Below are 22433 nucleotides of genomic sequence, written 5' to 3' on the forward strand. Positions count from 1 at the left end.
GCAACAAGAAAGCCTCCTACAATGCAGCCTGTGTCCACAGGCTCCCACACTACCACTTGGTGGTTAATTGCCTCAGCTGCCCTGTTGGTTTCTACAGGAGCAGGTGGAGCAGCAAAGCAGCCCTTGGGTTAGGTACAACACAACAAAACAACCTCAGGTCTGCATGGAAGCCTGGCTCCCACTAGTCACTGCTCTCAGTGTAAGCCCTGAGAACCCAGAGCCTGAGCACCACCTGAGAGGCATCAGCCAAGGCAGAACACCCATACCCGCACTCAACTGCTACCTGCCTGCCATGGGAACCCATATCATTGACACACAGTCTGCTCCAGCATTTACAGGAAGTTTTGAACTGGTGTCAGAGCTGCACTGGAAAAACAAAACTCACCTGTTCAAAGAACTCATCCATGAAGCGGTCCCGGTCCACACTAACAGTGACTTCATCATCATCATCACTATCCTTCGCCTGCAACAAGATAGGAAGAAGTATCAACAAGTGCTTCCTGCAAATCTTGCAGATCCATTTCAGGAGATTATCTTGGGTGAATTTTCCTCCTCACCTTGCTCACTTGCTCCTGTGAGCTGGGACAAACACCAGTGAGAGAGGCACTACCACATCAGAGCACTGCAGGGAGACCAGAAGAGTAGATAACATCCAGCTCCAGCAAAAACAGTACAATGAAAAGTACCGCTGCAGCTGGCTGTCCCACCACTTGGCCTTCTGAGTCAAGCATGGAAGATTTATGATACCTACACATTTACAGCATACCTGAAGGGAGAACTTTATGTGCTCATTGAGCTATTCCCAGCTGTGCATGAGCACAATGGCTCCACAAACAGCAGTGATGAGAAAACACAACAGATGTTAGAATGTAGGAAAGAAGGGATGGAACAGAAAATACATCAGAACTAGTAAAACCACAGCAGACAAGTGACGGGGTGTCCTTGAGAGGGGTGGGAGCAGAATGTGTGTCACTGTCACCTCACATCCCAAGAAGACAGAGAACACAAGCTTGCAGTGGGAAGAAAAATTAGTCTTGATGTCCTCTGTGTAAGGAGACACTTAAAAGATAACATGTAAAGCCAACAGATGACAGAGGGAAATGGAAAATAATTGGGTAGAAAAGTTTCTTATTACTCTGTCTTCACTAGAGAGAAATAGCCAGTGGAAAGGATAAAATTTAAGATCATAGAATCATAGAATGGCCTGGGTTGAAAAGGACCTTAAAGATCATCTATTTTCAACCCCCCTGCTCTGGGCAGGTTTGCCAACCACTAGAGCAGGCTGCCCAGAGTCGCATCCACCCTGGCCTTGAATGCCTCCAGGGATGGGGCATCCACAACCTCCCTGGGCAACCTGTTCCAGTACCTCACCACCCTCTAAGTGAAAAGCTTTCCTAATTTCCAACCTAAATCTCCCATCTTAGTTTAAAACCATTCCCCCTTGTCCTATCACTATCAACACATGTAAACAGGCATTCCCCCTCCTGTTTATATCCTCCCTTCAAATGCTGGAAGGCTGCAATGAGGTCTCCCCGGAGCCTTCTTTTCTCCAAGCTAAACAAACAATTTCCTCAACCTTTCTGCATAAGAGAGGTGCTCCAGCCCTCTGATCATCTTAGTGGCCCTCCTCTGGACCCGTTCCAAGAGCTCCACATCCTTCTTATGCTGGGGGCCCCAGGTGGGGTCTCACAAGAGTAGACGGGGATAATCACCTCCCTCTCCCTGCTGGCCACCCCTTTTTTGATGCAGCCCAGGACACAGTTGTCCTTCCAGGCTGCAAGCGCACACTGCTGGCTCATGTCCAGCTTCTCATTCATCAGGACTCCCAAGTCCTTCTTTGCAGGGCTGCTCTTAAGTTCTTCTTCTTCCAGTCTATATAAATACCTGGGACTGCCCCAGCCCCAGTGCAACACCTCAAGTTGAACCACATTAGGTTATCATAGGCCCACTTCTCCAGCCTGTCCAGGTCCCTCTGGATGGCATCTTTTCCCTCTGTTGTATTGACTGCACCGTCAGCTTGGTGTCATATGCAAACTTGCTGAGGGTGCACTCGATTCATACAATTGTAGAATTCCACCGTCTGTGTCATTGATAAAGATGTTAAAGAGCACCGGACCCAAGACCGACCCTTGAGGGACATGACTTGTGACTGGCCTCCACCCAGACATAGAACTGTTGACCACAACAACCCTTTGGCTGCGACCAGCCAACCAATTCTTTATCCACCTAAAACAGAGGACTGTCTTTACTCATCTAATAATTGTCACACATTTTGTCAGCTGTTACCCAGGCACTCAACACTCTTTGGCCACTCCACATCTGCAGCGACCTAACCAATACAGTCAGTAGACTTTGAAGAATTCCTCTTACACTGAAGAATGTCAGATGAACTGCCTATTTTTTCCCCCTAAAATTATCTTTTCAACCTAGGATGACTGATTTGGGTGGATTCTTCTAGAGAAGGTCCCAGCTTTCATTCTTGCCACTGCTCATGGCACCTTTTGCTTTGGTAACCAGTTCATGAAAGGCACATTCACAAACATAAAGATCTGAGAGATACTGAGATCACATGAAAATCTCATCTTGACAAGTAAAAACAGGAATGTTGCTGCCCAAACCCAGTATTCACTCTGTGGGCATGAAGAGGTGTGTAGTGTCCCCCAGGGCTCAGTACTGGGGCCAGTTTTGTTTAATGTATTTATCAATGATCTGCACAAGGGGATTGCATTGGGTTTATGTGGCAAGGTTTTGATAGCAGAGGGGGTTGCAGGGATGGCCTCTGTTAGAAGACTCCAGAAGCTGTCCTGTGCCCAGCCAGCTCCAAAAGGGACCTGCTGATGGCCAGAGTTGAGCCAGTGAGCAAGGTTGTGCCTCTGTGAGAGCAGATTTAAGGAAGGGAAAAAGAAAAAGAAAAAAACAAAACTGCTGCACAACAGCAGCTGGGAGAGAGAGGAGTGAGAAACAGCCTTGCAGACCCCAAGGTCAGTGCAGCAGGAGGTGCTCCAGGCACGCAGCACAAGTTCCCCTGCGGCCCGTGGAGAGGCCCCTGGTGCAGCAGGCTGTCCCACTGCAGCCCATGGGTCCCACATGGAGCAGATCTCCACACTGCAGCCTGTGGAGGAGCCCCCAGTGGAGCAGGTGGATGTGGCCTGGAGGAGGCTGCAGCCCATGGAGAGCCCCCGCAGGAGCAGGCCCTGGGCCAGAGCTGCAGCCCATGGAGAGGAGCCCATGCAGGAGCAGGGGCCTGGGGCGAATTGCCACCCATGGGGTACCCGTGCTGGAGCAGTTTGGTCCTGGGGGATGGACCCTGTGGTACAGAGCTGTGTGGGAGCAGTTCTTGAAGAGGTGCTGCCTGTGGGCAGCCCCCACAGGCTCAGTTCAGGAAGGACGGTATCCTGTGGGAGGGCCCCCACAGGGAGCAGGGGCAGAGAGGGACCGTGAGGGGCGGCAGAGACAAAGCATCAAGGACTGACCTCAGCCCTCATTCTCCATTTCCCTGCACCACCCGGGGAGGATGTAGAAGAGGGTGGATGGGGGGAAGATGTTCTTAGCTTGTTTTGAGTTTCTCACTGCTCTAATCTGTTAGTGATGGGTAATAGATTATATTAATCTCCCTGTGCTGGGTCTGTTTTGCCCATGATAATAATTGTTGAGTGATTTCCCAGTCTTTATCTCAACTCTTGAGCCCTTTACATCATATTTTCTCCCCCATTTGCTTTGAGAAGGGTGAGTGAGAGAGCAGTTGTGGTAGAGCTCAGCCGCCCGGCTGGGTAAAACCATCCCCAGGAGTCAAGTGCACCCTCAGTAAGCTTGCAGACAACACCAAGTTAGGCAGGAATGCTGACCTGCTCAAGTGTAGGAGGGGTCTGCAGAGACACTTGAATATGCTGGAATGATGGGCTGAAGCCAACAGTATGAGGTTCAATAAGGCCAAGTGCCAGGACCTGCACTTGAGTCACAACAACCCCATGCAACACTACAGGCTGGGGGAAGAGTGCATGGGAAAGCTGTCTGGTGGAAAGGGACCCGGGGTATTGGTTGATAGCCAGCTAAATATCAGCCAGCAGTGTGCTCAGGTGGCCAAGAAGGCCAACAGCCTCCTGACTTGTATCAGAAATTGTGTGGCCCCCAGGACTAGGGAAGTGACTGTCCGCCATACTTTTCTCTGGTGAGGCCACATCTCAAATACTGTGTTCAGTTTTGGGCCCCTCCCTAAAAGAAGGACTTTGAGATGCTGGATCATGTCCAAAGAATGGCAAGGAAGCTGGTGAAGGGTCTAGAGAACAAGTTTTATGAGAAGTAGCTGAGGGAACTGGGGTTATTTAGCCTAGGGAAAAGGAGGCTCGGGGAGACCTTATCACTCTCTACAGTTACCTCACAGCAGGTTGTAGCAAGGTAATGATTGGTCTCTTCTCCCAAGCAGCAAGTGATAGGACAAGAAGAAATGGCCTCAAGTTGCACCACGGGAGGTTTATGTTAGATATTAGGAAAAAATGTTCACCCAATAACTAAAAGCCAGTCACCCTTACCTCATTCCCTGGAAAGGTGATGAAACAGCTAATCCTGGAAACCATTTTCAGGCACATGAAGGAGAAGAAAATCATCAGGAGTAGTGAGCATGGATTCACAAGGGGGTAGTCATGCCTGACCAACCTGATAAGCTTCTATAACGAAATGACCAGCCTGACGTATGATGGAAGAGCAGTGGATATTGTCTATCTAGACTTTAGGAAGGCCCTTCACACTCATCCATTAGATCCTCAAGTATCTATGTTGATGTATGGGCTGGAAGGACAGACAATGAGGTGGGTTGAAAACTGGCTGAATGGCCAGGCACAAAAGGTAGTGATCAGTAGCACAAAGCCTAGCTGGTGGCCAATAACTACCAGTGTACTCCCAGGGGTCCATACTGGTTCCAGTCTTGTTTGATATCTTCATTAACAGTCTCAGTAATGGAGGAGAGTGTACCCTCAGCAAATTTGCAGGTGACACTGAACTGGGAGGAGTGGCAGATACAACAGAGGACCATGCTGCCATCCAGAGGGACCTGGCCAGGCTGGAGTAACAGGTGACAGGAACCTCCTGCAGTTCAGCAAGGAGAAGCGCAGTCCTGCCCCTGGGTAGGAATAAGCCCAGGCCCCAGGACAGGCTGGGGCACACAGCTGGAAAATAGCCTGGCAGAGAAGGCCCTGGGGGTCCTGGTGGGCACCAAGCTGGCCATGAGCCAGCAGCGTGCCCTTGGGCAAAGAAGGCTGATGGTATCCTGGGTTGCATTAGCCAAAGTGCTGCCAACAGGTTGAGGGAGGTGATCCTTCGTCTCCACTCAATGTTGCACCTAGAGACCTGTATCCAGTTCTGAGTCCCCCAGGACAAGTGAGACATGGAACTACTGCAGAGAGTCCTGTGAAAGGCCACAAAGATAATTAAGGGACTGGAGCACCTGTGCTATAAGGAGAGACTGAGAGAGCTGGGACTGCTCAGCCTGGAGAAGAGCAGGCTCAGGGGGACCTCATCAATGTACATAAATATCTGAAGGGAGGGTGCAAAGAGGACAGAGCCAAGCTCCTTTCAGTGATGCCCAGTGTCAGGACAAGAGACAATGTGCACAAACTGGAACACAAGAGGTTCCCTCTGAGCATCAGGAAACACTTTATTCCATGAGTGATCAAGCACTGTCACAGGCTGCCCAGAGAAGTTGTGGAGTCTCCCTCCTTGAAGATCTTCAAAAACCACCTGGACATGGTCCTGTGCAACCTGCTCTGGGTGGCAGACCCAGGTTGGACCAAATGATTTCCCGAGGTTCCTTCCAGCCTCAACCAGCATGTGATTCCATTTCCTGAAGCCTGGAATTCAAGAGCTGTTCATCTGGACTTCTACACCTCCTTCCTGCAGCAGCCAGAGCTGGGCCCTCATGACCCAGGCTTGGCAGGCACAAGTTGCCTGCACAGTCAGCCTGGGACATGGTGAAAGCCACCAGAACAGGAATGGGTGAATCCATTTAGATTTTGATGGAGCTGGTCAAGATTAAGCTGAGGATGAGCACCTAGAGCTCACTCTTGCTCTGACTTGGACTCTTCCCTGTGCTGCTGCTTTGCTGTAAAAATACACCATTGTGCTAAAAGTATGGACCCAGAGAACAAGGTCTACAGCCTGCTGCCTGCACATGTTCTGGCTACCAGGCAAGCCTTTACCCATCTTAACTTGGTGAGAGCCCAGAAGCCCCCCACAAGGTAATGTCCTTTGCAACAAGCAGTATCCAGCTTCTTCCCTGAAGTTTTTCCACTTTCAAAATTCAATAGTTCGCTCTTGCATCAGGGAGTAGAGGTATATGCAAACCTCCTCCACTCCACACACACAGACATTGCTGTTCCAAGTGGTACTGTGCAAGTGGTCACAGCTCCCCATGGAGCCAGGTGCACCCAAGCCTGCACAGCCAAAGAGCATGCCAAAAAACATCAGGCCCTGCTCCATGTGATAGAAGACAACCCTGATAGCACCAAGGGGCACGTGGTGCCAAGCATGGAGCTGGGGCTCCCTGGGGACACACTCCCAGGGTTGCTACTGAGCTGAGGCCAGGGCCGGGGCCACACTTTCTGCTTCAGATTTGGCTGCCATACAGGACCTGTTTGGTTCCCACAATGGAGGGCAGCTGACCTCCTCCCAACCCATCAGCAGCACCACTTGTGCAAATTCCTCTGAATTCCTCACAGCAGTTGCCCAGAAAGCCCTATCACAGGATCAGCTTGCAGGAGAAGCTAGCCCAGCTCCCTTGGAGGTGAGGGAACAAGGCTCCAGCAGCCAGAGCAGCAGTGCAGCATGGGGGCTGCATCCAGCAGCAACCATGAAGCCCTGGATCCAGAAGTAGGATTTGGGCATGGGCTCTATGAAACCCCAACGCCACTAAGCAGCCAGACCACAACCACCTACTCTGAGTACCTCTGAGCAGGATTGGCACCTGGCATCCTCTCCTCCCTCCATCCCTCTGCTATTGCTGATCCAACCTCGCCCCAAACCCTCATTAGTAAACTAAAGGGTACCACCCTCAAGCTTCCCAGCTCCATCACCGATTGTATTATTCATTAATTTGACGCTCCAAGCAAAGCCAGCACATCCCTTGCAGCTGTACGCCAAAGTCTGCAGACCTGCTGCAGCCCTGGGGAGTGGCCACCCTGAGACCTCGGCCTCAGCTAGCCCCTGCCTTGGCACTGCTTGAAAACCAAAAATGGAAAAATGCAAACAAAAAGATAAATACGTTTTTCCTTTTCAAATATCATCCATGCCCAGTGGCAGCCTCTCAAGAGCCCTCCCACCTCCGTGCACTGTGCAGTCACCTTCTCCCCAGAAGGTGACTGAGGAGGTTAAAAAGCATTATCTCTAAAAGCTACCAAAATCCTTTGGATCCACGTTTGCATTTTGGTTTACATGTGACTAGAAATACTGCTTGGTTTGTGCCATGCTTCATTTTCAGCATCGACTGTCTGACTTTAATTAAGACAGACTGCACTGCCAGCACAGCTGGCTGCTGGGGGAATCCAAAGCCCAACATACAGGCAGTGGCAGTCTCATACCCTTTACTCCTACACAGACCAAGGGTCAGTTTGTCAGAAGATCTCCATCTGGGCACACAAAAACGAGTGCGTTTTCTGCCTTCTTTGTGCTGGTGTTATCCTAAGCAGCACAAATGTCATAAGTTCCCATCTACACTCTCCCTAGGGATCTCAGAAATACAAAATGCAACCAGATCCAGGGGACACAAGCACCAAGTGGCAGAAAACACACCCCTGGTCAGGAAGCCGAGCCTCCAGTGTCAACACTGCCCCAGGCTCATGGCAGCCTCCTTCCCACCACGCTGCCCAGACTCTCCTGCCAGTAAGGTCATCTCTGTTGGCCACTGCAGCCAGTAGCAAGACAGTCTCAGCACAGAGGATTTCATCTATGGGGTTTCTTCCTCATTAACTCAGTGCAGTTGTTATGCTGATGGACAGTGTTTTGTGGAACTTTCTCACAGTAGGGTTGTTACTCCAGTTAACCTCCTGCACCATTCAGCCCCTTACTTCCCCAGTCCTACCACTCCTTTTCTGTGTTCTTTCCAATTGGGCTTTCTACCGCCATGCCATAAAGCACACAGATGCTTTTTACCATGGGGCTGGCTCATCCCTGGACCTCCCAGTGCACAGCCTGCTGGCCCTCTGCACCATGACATGCCACCACCACAGTTAGTTGTCCTGACTGGAGATTTCCCTCGCAGCATGGGGGTCACATGCTGCAGCCCAGACTCAGTGTACAGCACCCAAAGGCTCTGCATACTGGGCAGCTTTGTCAGATGCCATGTGTCCTGTCCACGGCCTGTCCACTCCCAAGCATACCCAACGCACCCGCCATCCATCCAGAGCACCCACCCTTCCAGGGCCATCAGGACATGCATGTTGGGAAGCAGGAGCAAGCTTCTACAGTCCCACACAGGGAAATCCATCTCCATCACAGCTTCTTCTGAACCTTTCCACATTTTTTTTGTTTTCATTCCAAGAGTATCTTAATTCTCAGGAATTTTTAGCCCTTTACCGAAGCCTGTGAGGAAAGCATTCTCTATCACTAATTTTAAATGCAGACTTCCAATGTGACCACACAGGCTACAGGATACTAACAGAGGAGGAAACACTGAAGGTTAACATGCCTCCTGCCTAGATGCCCATTCCTCATTGCCACTAGCCTATCTCTTCCATATCTGGAATGGTCCTGGCTCATTGCACACAGGAGGCTATGTTCCTGCCTGTTCTCATCACACCCTGCTGATCACTGGATCCTGCCATTTGTTAGGCCAATAAATCCTGGACGAAAACAACACACAACCCAAAGAGAGGGCTTCTGGCAAAGCCACGCACAGCCTTGTTAAAGGCCCTTTTATTTTCAAATCACCTTCTCCCCTCCTGCACCACAGTGTTGATGCATAGGCAGCATGATGGTGGTTATCTAGGCCAGGTGCTGCCCTACTGTGCACATGGAAAGCAGCACAAAAGCCCGGCTGGGGGCCCTGCAAAGAGGAAATTACAAGGATGGAGCCTGATGGCAGGAAAGGCATGTGTCACTACTGTGAAGTCACTGCAGGCTGGATAAGGGCACCATCTGTTCAAACCACATCACTGGAAATACCCTCAGTGCTATGCCACGTCTAATACACGATGTCCAGCTGTTTCCCTGCCCCACTGCCTTCAGCCCAAAAGAGAAGCAAAGAAACTTCCCCATAAGAAACATTACCAAAAGCTGCCACAAACAGACCACTAGTGCAGGCATCCCGGATTCTCAAAGCCATGGTCAGTAATCTCGAAAGCTTTGGTCTAGGTCAATGCTACCTGCAGGCTGCACTCACCACCAGCAACAAACAATTCATTGCCTTAAAAAGTCCAGTCAAGCAAGGAACACATGTTCCCAAAGCCACACAAGTACTCTGTGCATGCTACTGCTGCTTCACCCTGCTGTAACAACCACCCACCCAACTCCGCGCCTGCCCTGCTCAGGACACATTTGCAGCACCCAGTGACAGAAGCCACCCTGCCTCTGAAAGCCACAAAAGCCTGGCTGCCAATGCACCTCTGCAGGGCAAAGTTGGTGCAGGCAGTACAGGGTTACTTCTGCAGACACCGCTTATCCCAACTGAGTGCTCCTGACCTGGCTCCGTGCTGCAGGCAGGCAGCCAGCCCGTGGTCACCTCAGCTCTGCAGTGGCTTACAGGGAGAGAGGAAGAGGAGCCATAATGAAGCACAGTGAGCCTAAGTGTCTTTCAGGGAGGGCAGCTCTAAAATCAGTTGACAGAAGATGATGAGCCCAAGTGAATTAACATAGTTAGCCAGGTAGCAGGCCACGCTTAGCACTGTGACCCTGAAGCCCCACAGCATCTATGTGACAAGGCCAACGGCACTGCCTGCCTTTGCACATGGAAACCAGTGAGTAAGGCTGATCCCTTCACTACACAGGCTCAGTGAGTGTGCTCTGAAGCACAAGCATCTGCTCCAAGAGGCTGAATGATTTCCCTTCACACCCATACCAGCTTCAGACAGCTAAATACTGGCCTGGGAAGACTGAAACCCAAGGGGGGGCAGAGCCAACACCAAAACCCTCACAGCAGAGCAGGGGATGGGAAGGGTGTCCAGAGCCCTGGCTCTGTGGGTTTTGTAATAGGCACACTGCTAATAAATTCATTATCAAGGGGATTACATCCCTCTGATTCAAACAAGCCTCATTCCTTCAGCAGATGCTTTCTGAAAAATGGCAGAGAACCACAAAGCAACTGGAAAGACTCAAAGACTGCTCTCCCCTGAAAATTAAGAGGCCCAGGCAACAGGCAGGGAGAGCTGTGACATGACAGCAATGAGGTCTCTTATCTCTGCAAGAGGCACGTGCAAGTTTTTTCTCCTGCTCTACTCTGCTAGCATTACAGATCAATTTGCCTGCACCTGGATGTATAGGTGGAGCTGGCAGTAGAGCTTCACAAGGGCAGTGGCTTGGCTACCTACCGCTGGCTACCTCTGTGCCCTGAGGGACAGTGCCAAGCCCCATCATCTGATGAGCCCCATCAGCAGCACCCCCAGCCTGCAAGCCAAACTCTTCCTAGGAAATGCCTGCACCAGGCAGCACACGGGAGGCAGCCAGCCCCTTCCCTGCCTCCTGCTACCACATGTCGTGCATGACAGTGGGGTCCCATGTCATGTGCTACCTCATGTCCACCAAAGGTAATGCAAGCTTCACAAAGGCACAAAGGAAGGAAAAAAAAATGCCACAACAACTGCTGCCTCCTTTTACAGAATCACAGAATGCACGGGGTTTGAAGGGACCTCTGAAGATCATCTGGTCCAAATGCCTGCCGAGCAGGATCACCTAAAGCACCTTGCACAGGATAGCATCCAGGTGGGTTTTGATTATCTCCAGAGGAGGAGACACCACAACCTCACTGGGCAACCTGTTGTAGTGCTCTGTCACCCTCCCAGTAAAGATGTGCCCCCTCATTTGGAGTCAGAACCTCCTGTGCTTCAGTTTGTGCCCATTGTCCCTCGTCCTGTCACTGGGAACAACTGAGAAGAGACTAAAATCATCTTCTTGACACCCTCCCCTCAGATATTTATACACATTAATGAGGTCTCCCTCGGTCTTCTCGCATAGTACGTCTGTGCTAAATGCACAAAGCTCTGCTGTCAGCAGGGCTCAACATCAGGGGTGCCGTGGGGCCGTGAGACCAGGGCTGGCGTGTGTGTGCAGGGCTTCTAGAGTCACGTGGTGTGCCATCCCCCAGGGAGCCAATGGGTCTACTAGGGTGTGAGGCTTTGCGATCTCTGGGGTGCAAGACAGGTCCAAATGGTAAAATGAATGTGAGGAGAGCAGGAGGAGGTGAGGGATAGCAAGCATCAGGCCATGAAGGTGGTGTTTGGGAATTCCTGGTCCTTGAGTGCTCCATTTCTTGCTGAGTGTGGCTTGCTTCCCCCCTGTTGAAGTAGAGAGATGGCTGCGCAAACCTGGTTGGGTGGGGGTCCCTGTCTCTGGACAAATGCCATGTACTCGGCACTGTGCGCAGTTAAGAAATGTGTGTCTAGGTGATTTCAGGAGGACAGGACTCAGCTTTCAGCTTTTCATGCAGACAATTAGGTTTTCTAATATTTATAGATCTTTGATGACCATGTTAGTTGTTATTCTCTAACAGGGCTGGGAAGGACCATTTGTCGGTCGACAGATCCTTTCCTTGTTTCCTACCAGAAGGTGCTTGCCTGATGTCTTATTATGCAGTGGCCTGAGAAAGTGGTCCTTGAGATGTTGAAATGGATGCTGCTCAAAGAGCATGTTCAGGTGCTGAGTGGGGAGAGGTTGACAAGGAGACTGCGCTTGTGGGATGCTGTCCAGGCTTGTCAGGTTTCCATGCCAGCAGAAGCTTCACCAGTGTGACAAAGACCTTCTTTGGAGCAGCATCAGGAGAGAAGAGCAGCCTGTGTCTGGCTGAACCCTCACCCCAGAGGCAGAGATATGGACCTCATGTACATGGCATTTACCTGCTGGTGGGACTGTGTGTCTGTTTGGAATTGGGTACACATGCAGGGGTTTGTAGGGCCAAAGCCTCGGTGGTTGCTTGTAGCCTACAGCAGTACATGACGTGAGTGTAAAATTTCTGGTGATCTTCTGATTGAGTCTGAAGACCCTCCTTCCTCAAGTGACATTCATTGAGAACAACCCCGTGGGAGGTAGAAGAGTTGCTCTTTAATGTCTAGTGTTCATTTCCCATCATGCTGCGTTTCAGAGCCGAGGCATGTCCCAAACTGTGGCAGTCACTTTCCTGGCGCTGGCTGGCAGTGGAGGCAGTGCAGCCCTCATGCCCAGCCTGCTGGCAGTGGCAGCAGTGGGACTTTGTGTGGCTGGGAATAGCACATCTCTGTGGGCTTCTTCCATGTCAGTGGGAGAGATGTGGGGATGTGGCCCGCTTGTACACGTTTCTGTTCCATAAAACTGGGTTTGCCTTTCTCAGGAGGTGTCCATGCATTTGTATGATAGCATCCTTCCCACAACAGGATGGAAGCACCTCATTCCTGTCAATGTTGCGTCCCTATTTCATGTGGCCTCCTGTGTGTGGAAGCTGTGGGGAGGAGTACGTTAAAATAAAAGCAGAAAGCAAGGCCAGCCTCAGGTCTGGCTCTGCAGATCCACACTGTTTTCTTCTGCAGCAGCTAGAATCTGCATCTCAGCCCCCTTGTATGCTTTGACTTGCAACTGGGCCTTGTGCCATCTCTTGTCATTGGTAATACATTGATGCTCCTGTAGATGATTTTTTCTCTTGCAGGTACAATAGTAAAGTCGTCTGAAGTTGCTCTTTTTAACAGGAGTTGTGTGCCTTTGTTCTCTGTTTGGACAGGGAGATGTTTCCGTAGCACAGAATTGTCAAACTCCAGTATACAAAACTCACCATTGACCCTGTGAATAGATGTATTTGCTTATTTAAATACTGTCTTCTTTTCCTTAATTTTTAATAACCCTAATAACCCTTTATGTATGTATTTATTTATTTATTTTTACTCCTCTTGGTTGCATACCATGCTTTCAAGCTCTTCTGTTTGACCAGAAGGGTGATGTCGATAATTCAGCTCCACTCTGTCCTTCACCCATGTTGGAGCCGGGCTTGTTGCGTGGAGCACCAACAGAGCTGTGTGCTCCATGTGACATCTGCAGCAGCCAAAGCTGCACAGGCTGGCTGCAGCTTTGTGGCGCAGCTGGGGAGGCAGGTGGTGGTCCTTTTGTGGGATCTGAAGGGAAGAAAGCTGCTCAGGAAGGGTGTGTACTGACCACCTTTGGGCCATGCCTGGCCCTGCTGTGTCCCCGCGGTGCTGCTGTCTGCAGCAGGGCAGCTGCTACATTGGCTTGTTTGTGAGGTCTGCAGAACTGGAGGAGGTGAAGCATGGGTAGTCACTGTTCCTTGGGGTCTACTGGCTGTATGAGCAGGATGTGTGCTGAGAAATGACCGATGTGACATGAGCGAGCCCACAGCAGTGCGTGCGCCACCGGACTTGCGTGCTGTCCTTTTGGAGCATAGTTCTGCTCCCCAGCAGTTGTGGGATCCCACATGCAGGCATGTCTCTGCTGCTGTGACAGCCCTGCTTTGGGCAAGCCAAGGAACAGCTGAAATCAAGAAGACCCCCTGACATGCTTTCCATAGTCTGGTATGCAAAGCCCATGTTGAGACCCCAGTCTCTGGGTCATCTCTGGACAATGTTTCATGTCCCCTTCCTGGGAGGTTTGCAGAGAAGTGGGAACACAGGAAGTAGGATAGAGGCACAGGGGGGTATGGAGTCATGGAGGCCTCAAGGGGCCTGCCTGTGCCGTGCCCTCGCAGGAGGCACAGCACAGCCAGCACAGGGCATGCATCCCTTTCACGTCTCACAGTCCCCGGTGAGTATCACACTGTCACTGTGGCCCCTATGGATCACAAGGAGTGGCCACATCCAATGGGCAGCCGCAGCCTGAATCCCGAGGTGCTTACGCTGTGCAGGGCAGCAACTGGCACTGTCCTTGGGGTGAGCTGAGGGCCCGTGGCAGAGAGGATGCCTTTTTCCCTGTCTCAGCCTCTGCTGGCACCATCCTTGGAGGGGCTGGAAAAGCAAGACGCTTAGTCCCGGCGTCCTGGGGAAGGGTGGCACTGTCTGCTTGAAAGCTCTTGTCGAGACTCTGGGGGCTTGGTGGTGCTGCTGAATTTAGCCAGAGGTCAGAAATATTCCTTGCCACCTGAAACTTTGTGCCACAATGTGAATGTGATGTGATCTTTTTGGGCTTCAGTAAAGCTTTTGACACAGGTTCCCATAGGATTCTACTGGACAAAATGTCCAGCATACAGCTAAACAAAAACATCATACCATGGGTGAGCAGTTGGCTGATGGGCAGGGCTCAAAGGGTTGTGGTAAATGGGGCCACATCAGGCTGGCTGCCAGTCACCAGTGGGGTCCCCCAGGGTTCCATTTCAGGGCCGGCCCTCTTCAATGTTTTTATAAGCGATGTGGATGTAGGACTAGAAGGTGTTTTTGAGCAAATTTGCTGATGACACTAAACTTGGAGAAGCTGTAGACTCTGTTGAGGGTGGAAAGGCCTTGCAGAGAGATCTGAACAGATTGGAGAGCTGGGCGATCACCAACCGCATGAAGCTTAACAAGAGCAAGTGTCGGGTCCTGCACCTGGGACGGGGCAACCCTGGCTATATGTACAGACTGGTTGATGAGACGCTGGAGAGCAGCCCCACAGAGAGGGATCTGGGGGTTGTGGTTGATAACAAGATGGACATGAGCCAGCAGTGTGCCCTGGCAGCCAGGAGGGCCAACCGTATCCTGGGATGCATCAAGCACAGCATCACTGGTTGGTCGAGGGAGGTTATTGTCCCGCTCTACTCTGCGCTGGTGCGGCCTCACCTCAAGCACTGTGTGCAGTTCTGGGCAGCACAGTACAAAAAAAAACCATTAAACTGTTGGAGAGTGTCCAGAGGAGGGCTACAAAGATGGTGAAGGGCCTAGAGGGGAAGACATATGAGGAGCAGCTGAGGTCACTGGGCCTGTTCAGCCTGGAAAAGAGGAGGCTGAGAGGAGACCTCATTGCAGTCTACAGCTTCCTCATGAGGGGGAGTGGAGGGGCAGGTGCCGGTCTATTCTCTTTAATGACCAGTGATAGGACCCGTGGGAATGTTGCCAAGCTGTGGCAGGGGAGGTTCAGGCTAGACATCAGGAAGAGGTTCTTCACCGAGAGGGTTGTCACACACTGGAACAGGCTCCCCAGGGAAGTAGTCACTGCACCGAGCCTGTTGGAGTTTAAGAAGCATTTGGACTGTGCTCTCAGTCATACGGTCTGAATTCTGATTTTTGGGTAGACCTGTGTGGACCCAGGAGTTGGACTCAATGATCCTTGTGGGTCCCTTCCAACTTGGGATATTCTATGATTCTATGAATGCAGAAAATGAGGCATTGCGTTTGCAAGCCATATATATTTGCTGTGCAGAGGAGGTTTAAAATGGTTTGAGCCAAGGGGGTTTAGACCAGTTCTCATTGTTCTAATTGCAAGTGTCATTTCCTTTATGTGAGCTACTCAGAAGCTATACAAATGTTTATTTTGCTATGTATCTCCCAGTTAACAAGATTGCTTAGGAAATATGCAAAATTACCACTACAGGCGGAACATGTATGGTAGGGCTCATTAAGCTAAATACTATGATAAATTGCTACTTCCAGAAAATTATGTATATTAACAAAAAGGAGGAGAGTAAGCACAAGTGCAGGACCCAGGAAGACTGAGTGCGCCATGCTGCCTTGGCTTCAGATGGTCACCTGAGTGAAAATGTAGGAATGGTCATTTGGATGTCCTCTGACTGCTGAGTCTGCATTATCATCCTTAAGGCAAACACATGGGGAGCAGGTGGCTTGGGAAACAGAAACAGGGCAATGCGGTGTGAATATCAGACCAGGCATAAGGCCAAGGAGAGCGTTTTTACTTAAAGAAATATAAAGAGCCAACTCTGGAAGGGCAAAGGTTGGAATGGCTTTCAGAGCAGCAGGGGCAATGTGCTGCAAACAGCCTGTGCATGTGCCATCAGCGAGCGGAATGGCTGGCTGTGGCTGCAAAGGATGAGCCCCTGGGGGTGGCACTGAGTGACAGGGGATGAGCCCATGGCCAAGCAAGCACTGCTGGCTTTGCCTGGGTGGAAGCGTGGAGCAGAGTGGTGGCAGTGAGCTGATGTTGGGCTCTTCTGGCTCGCTGCAGGTGGTGCTGTCTGAAGGGTGGGCACTTTCCCCCAGGTGGGGACCAGTGTGTTTGCTGACAGCTGAGGATGGGCATGTGGCACATCTCACTGTGGCATCTGGATAGTGCAGGTGTGAATACACAGGCACCATCTACCACTCCTGCAGCAGGTGCTGCCTTTCTTTGCTACACTTCTTTGCACCTTCCCTGTGCTACTGATTGTGAAAGCCAGCAAGTCACATTGTGGAGAAAGCTTCTTTGAAGCCTCAAATTTGCAGGACTGACACTGGTGCTGTGCACAGTGCTTCAGGTGACAGGCTTCACTGGTGAAGCATCCAGTGGCATCTTTGGGGTTTGGTTTGTGATGAGTGGGTTCATTGTGGTTTACTTAGTTTTGGCACCCATCTTGAACTGCATACCTGTGTTGTCCATTAGGAATGTTATAAATAAATACTATTATTTGCTTCTTTTGCAAAACAAAACAGCAGCACAGCAAGCTCTGCCTTCCTCACAGCACCAGCCAAAGTTCTAAAAACATTTTGGCTTTCCTGCAGTGCTTTTCTCTGTGAGGTGTTGAGTGAGCTGGGCAGCCTTGAGAGGAGCCCGCATTGTCCTGCCTCATTCTGAATACCTGCACTGCCATCCCAGTCAACTCCAGCTGGGGTGGATTGGCCTCGCTGTGAGTGGGTTGCCTGCTGAGTAGGACACTGAGCAGTGTGACTCTTGGCATTATCTTCTGGGAAAGCTGTGTGCTGCTGTACAGGGAAGCTGATTTAGCTGATTGGGTATGGTGTATTTTTAGGCAAACATCTTCCTTTGGGTGTCAGATCTCAGTCGCCAAGCTGCGGTATTATGGTACTGGCACTGCCAGTGGAGAAAGGACAAACTTGTCCAGGTTCTTTTTGTAAACCAGGGGAAGCTGATGGCAAACCTCTGCACTGGGGGTTAGATTTGTAGAGAGTGTGTTAAAGCTGATGCATTTCTGGTGAAGTGGCTTCAGCAGTAGCTTGAGGTGACTTGTGTGGCAGAGGTCACAGAATGGCTGAAGTTGGCAGGGACCTCTGGGTACTTCTGGTCCAACCCTGCTCAAGCAGGGCCACCCAGAGCACATTGTCAAGGACCACATCCAGGTGGCTTTTGAAGGCCTCCAAGGGTGAGATCCACAACCTCTTTTGGCAGCCTATGCCAGTGCTTGGTCACTCGCACAGCACACAAGTGCTTCCTGATGGTCAGACAGAGCCTATTCTGCCTGTGGTCCAGGCACTGGGCACCTCTGAAAGGAGCCTGGCTCTGTCCTCTTTGCACCCTCCTGTCAGGTATTTATGGACATTGATGAGGTCCTCCCTGACCTCCTGTCAAACCTGAGAGTGTGTCACGTTTTTAGAGGCAATTCACGTGGATGAGTGAAGCCACCCAGCTCAGGGGGTTACCAAGTCCACATCTGGGTTTCCTTGGTCCTCCATAAGGCAACAGGCTGTCCCCTCACCCTGGAGGCCGGTGCCCTCTCTGCTGCTGGGCGCAGGGATGGCAGCACAGCAAATCTGGGAGAGGAGGAGCCGTGTGAAAATGTTCCTGAAGGGCAACCCTGGCTACTCTTGCCTTTGAACCAAACGTGTGACAGTAATGAAGACACTGAGCCAGGTGTGACAGTCCATTTTGTCTTGGAACCAGCTTTCCTGGTTATTTTTGCTCATCCTGTCCGTTGACCCTGTCTGTTGGCCTGCACAGCTCTCCGAGGCACCTCAGTGCATTCCCTGAGGCTGTTGCTGTGTGCACATGGGCACATCAAGGCTGTGCTACTGCCCGTGACCTCACTGACCTGTTTCACAGCCACAAACAATGTGGTTTGGCTTTGCTGCTATTGGACTGTTGTTGCTGTGCTACAGTCCTGAGTGGGTTACAAATTCCAAATTTCCTGCCCAGAATTATTTGTGAGGAGTTTAATGTTAATTTGTTCTTACACCAGTGTTTCCCTTTAATTGGGAGAGGTTTCTCCTCCCTGCCGCATTCTGTGCGGAAGCCATTGGGCTGTCTTTGCTGCCGCTGTTTGGCACAAGAGAACAGACTGAGTCTGCATCACATCAGTCTGCTGCAGGGCAGAAATAAGCTTTCTTCATGAGTCTTTCCCTTAATAGTGCAGTGTTTCAGTTTTTAGTGGATGTTTACAGGCTCAAGCTTATTTTCATAAGGACTAACTTAAAAAAAAATAAATCTTCTGTCCATGTTGTGTGAGTTTTCTGATGTTAGCTTCGGCCATTTCCCATCCTGCTGTGATGTCTGTTAGAAATTCTTTAATATTAAATCTTTCTTTTTGTCTGCTTTTATTTTCAGATCTTCCATCAAGTCCTGTCAGACATGCAGTATGTGATGTACAAAACAAATGTTCATTTCATTTTTCCAGAAGACATTTCATCTTTGCCTTCTGGGAGGACTGGTGTCTCTCCTGAATCGTGCTTAAGCTTCCTTTACAATCTAGACAAAGGCACCAAAGAAATTCATTGTCATGTTTATAGCCAGTGCAGTCTCATTTGACAGTTGTCGTTTTTATGGACTGCACTGATTTTCTCATCTCTTCTGGTGAAATCAACCAAGGGGGCTAAGGTGCCAGCTACATCGCTGCCTCTGCCTGAGGCTTTATTTCAAGCAAATATATATGGCTTGCAAACGCAATGCCTCATTTTCTGCATTCATAGAATCATAGAATATCCCAAGTTGGAAGGGACCCACAAGGATCATTGAGTCCAACTCCTGGGTCCACACAGGTCTACCCAAAAATCAGAATTCAGACCGTATGACTGAGAGCACAGTCCAAATGCTCCTTAAACTCCAACAGGCTCGGTGCAGTGACTACTTCCCTGGGGAGCCTGTTCCAGTGTGTGACAACCCTCTCGGTGAAGAACCTCTTCCTGATGTCTAGCCTGAACCTCCCCTGCCACAGCTTGGCAACATTCCCACGGGTCCTATCACTGGTCATTAAAGAGAATAGACCGGCACCTGCCCCTCCACTCCCCCTCATGAGGAAGCTGTAGACTGCAATGAGGTCTCCTCTCAGCCTCCTCTTTTCCAGGCTGAACAGGCCCAGTGACCTCAGCTGCTCCTCATATGTCTTCCCCTCTAGGCCCTTCACCATCTTTGTAGCCCTCCTCTGGACACTCTCCAACAGTTTAATGGTTTTTTTTTGTACTGTGCTGCCCAGAACTGCACACAGTGCTTGAGGTGAGGCCGCACCAGCGCAGAGTAGAGCGGGACAATAACCTCCCTCGACCAACCAGTGATGCTGTGCTTGATGCATCCCAGGATACGGTTGGCCCTCCTGGCTGCCAGGGCACACTGCTGGCTCATGTCCATCTTGTTATCAACCACAACCCCCAGATCCCTCTCTGTGGGGCTGCTCTCCAGCGTCTCATCAACCAGTCTGTACATATAGCCAGGGTTGCCCCGTCCCAGGTGCAGGACCCGACACTTGCTCTTGTTAAGCTTCATGCGGTTGGTGATCGCCCAGCTCTCCAATCTGTTCAGATCTCTCTGCAAGGCCTTTCCACCCTCAACAGAGTCTACAGCTTCTCCAAGTTTAGTGTCATCAGCAAATTTGCTCAAAAACACCTTCTAGTCCTACATCCACATCGCTTATAAAAACATTGAAGAGGGCCGGCCCTGAAATGGAACCCTGGGGGACCCCACTGGTGACTGGCAGCCAGCCTGATGTGGCCCCATTTACCACAACCCTTTGAGCCCTGCCCATCAGCCAACTGCTCACCCATGGTATGATGTTTTTGTTTAGCTGTATGCTGGACATTTTGTCCAGTAGAATCCTATGGGAACCTGTGTCAAAAGCTTTACTGAAGCCCAAAAAGATCACATCACATTCACATTGTGGCACAAAGTTTCAGGTGGCAAGGAATATTTCTGACCTCTGGCTAAATTCAGCAGCACCACCAAGCCCCCAGAGTCTCGACAAGAGCTTTCAAGCAGACAGTGCCACCCTTCCCCAGGACGCCGGGACTAAGCGTCTTGCTTTTCCAGCCCCTCCAAGGATGGTGCCAGCAGAGGCTGAGACAGGGAAAAAGGCATCCTCTCTGCCACGGGCCCTCAGCTCACCCCAAGGACAGTGCCAGTTGCTGCCCTGCACAGCGTAAGCACCTCGGGATTCAGGCTGCGGCTGCCCATTGGATGTGGCCACTCCTTGTGATCCATAGGGGCCACAGTGACAGTGTGATACTCACCGGGGACTGTGAGACGTGAAAGGGATGCATGCCCTGTGCTGGCTGTGCTGTGCCTCCTGCGAGGGCACGGCACAGGCAGGCCCCTTGAGGCCTCCATGACTCCATACCCCCCTGTGCCTCTATCCTACTTCCTGTGTTCCCACTTCTCTGCAAACCTCCCAGGAAGGGGACATGAAACATTGTCCAGAGATGACCCAGAGACTGGGGTCTCAACATGGGCTTTGCATACCAGACTATGGAAAGCATGTCAGGGGGTCTTCTTGATTTCAGCTGTTCCTTGGCTTGCCCAAAGCAGGGCTGTCACAGCAGCAGAGACATGCCTGCATGTGGGATCCCACAACTGCTGGGGAGCAGAACTATGCTCCAAAAGGACAGCACGCAAGTCCGGTGGCGCACGCACTGCTGTGGGCTCGCTCATGTCACATCGGTCATTTCTCAGCACACATCCTGCTCATACAGCCAGTAGACCCCAAGGAACAGTGACTACCCATGCTTCACCTCCTCCAGTTCTGCAGACCTCACAAACAAGCCAATGTAGCAGCTGCCCTGCTGCAGACAGCAGCACCGCGGGGACACAGCAGGGCCAGGCATGGCCCAAAGGTGGTCAGTACACACCCTTCCTGAGCAGCTTTCTTCCCTTCAGATCCCACAAAAGGACCACCACCTGCCTCCCCAGCTGCGCCACAAAGCTGCAGCCAGCCTGTGCAGCTTTGGCTGCTGCAGATGTCACATGGAGCACACAGCTCTGTTGGTGCTCCACGCAACAAGCCCGGCTCCAACATGGGTGAAGGACAGAGTGGAGCTGAATTATCGACATCACCCTTCTGGTCAAACAGAAGAGCTTGAAAGCATGGTATGCAACCAAGAGGAGTAAAAATAAATAAATAAATACATACATAAAGGGTTATTAGGGTTATTAAAAATTAAGGAAAAGAAGACAGTATTTAAATAAGCAAATACATCTATTCACAGGGTCAATGGTGAGTTTTGTATACTGGAGTTTGACAATTCTGTGCTACGGAAACATCTCCCTGTCCAAACAGAGAACAAAGGCACACAACTCCTGTTAAAAAGAGCAACTTCAGACGACTTTACTATTGTACCTGCAAGAGAAAAAATCATCTACAGGAGCATCAATGTATTACCAATGACAAGAGATGGCACAAGGCCCAGTTGCAAGTCAAAGCATACAAGGGGGCTGAGATGCAGATTCTAGCTGCTGCAGAAGAAAACAGTGTGGATCTGCAGAGCCAGACCTGAGGCTGGCCTTGCTTTCTGCTTTTATTTTAACGTACTCCTCCCCACAGCTTCCACACACAGGAGGCCACATGAAATAGGGACGCAACATTGACAGGAATGAGGTGCTTCCATCCTGTTGTGGGAAGGATGCTATCATACAAATGCATGGACACCTCCTGAGAAAGGCAAACCCAGTTTTATGGAACAGAAACGTGTACAAGCGGGCCACATCCCCACATCTCTCCCACTGACATGGAAGAAGCCCACAGAGATGTGCTATTCCCAGCCACACAAAGTCCCACTGCTGCCACTGCCAGCAGGCTGGGCATGAGGGCTGCACTGCCTCCACTGCCAGCCAGCGCCAGGAAAGTGACTGCCACAGTTTGGGACATGCCTCGGCTCTGAAACGCAGCATGATGGGAAATGAACACTAGACATTAAAGAGCAACTCTTCTACCTCCCACGGGGTTGTTCTCAATGAATGTCACTTGAGGAAGGAGGGTCTTCAGACTCAATCAGAAGATCACCAGAAATTTTACACTCACGTCATGTACTGCTGTAGGCTACAAGCAACCACCGAGGCTTTGGCCCTACAAACCCCTGCATGTGTACCCAATTCCAAACAGACACACAGTCCCACCAGCAGGTAAATGCCATGTACATGAGGTCCATATCTCTGCCTCTGGGGTGAGGGTTCAGCCAGACACAGGCTGCTCTTCTCTCCTGATG

At 50.8% G+C, this 22433-nt stretch overlaps 1 protein-coding gene across 1 annotated transcript in view; it reads right to left on the reverse strand.

The window, feature by feature from the left end:
* STX1A (syntaxin 1A) overlaps nucleotides 1–22433 on the reverse strand; it is a 107714-nt gene that overhangs the window by 81635 nt on the left and 3646 nt on the right. Inside the window, exon 2 of the mRNA XM_084299889.1 lies at nucleotides 386–463. Within this exon, the coding sequence (XP_084156015.1) occupies nucleotides 386–463 (78 nt within the window). The remainder of the gene's footprint in view (nucleotides 1–385; nucleotides 464–22433) is intronic.

The sequence above is a fragment of the Netta rufina genome (genome assembly GCF_964035555.1).
Source record: "Netta rufina genome assembly, chromosome: 21".
NCBI lineage: Eukaryota > Metazoa > Chordata > Aves > Anseriformes > Anatidae > Netta > Netta rufina.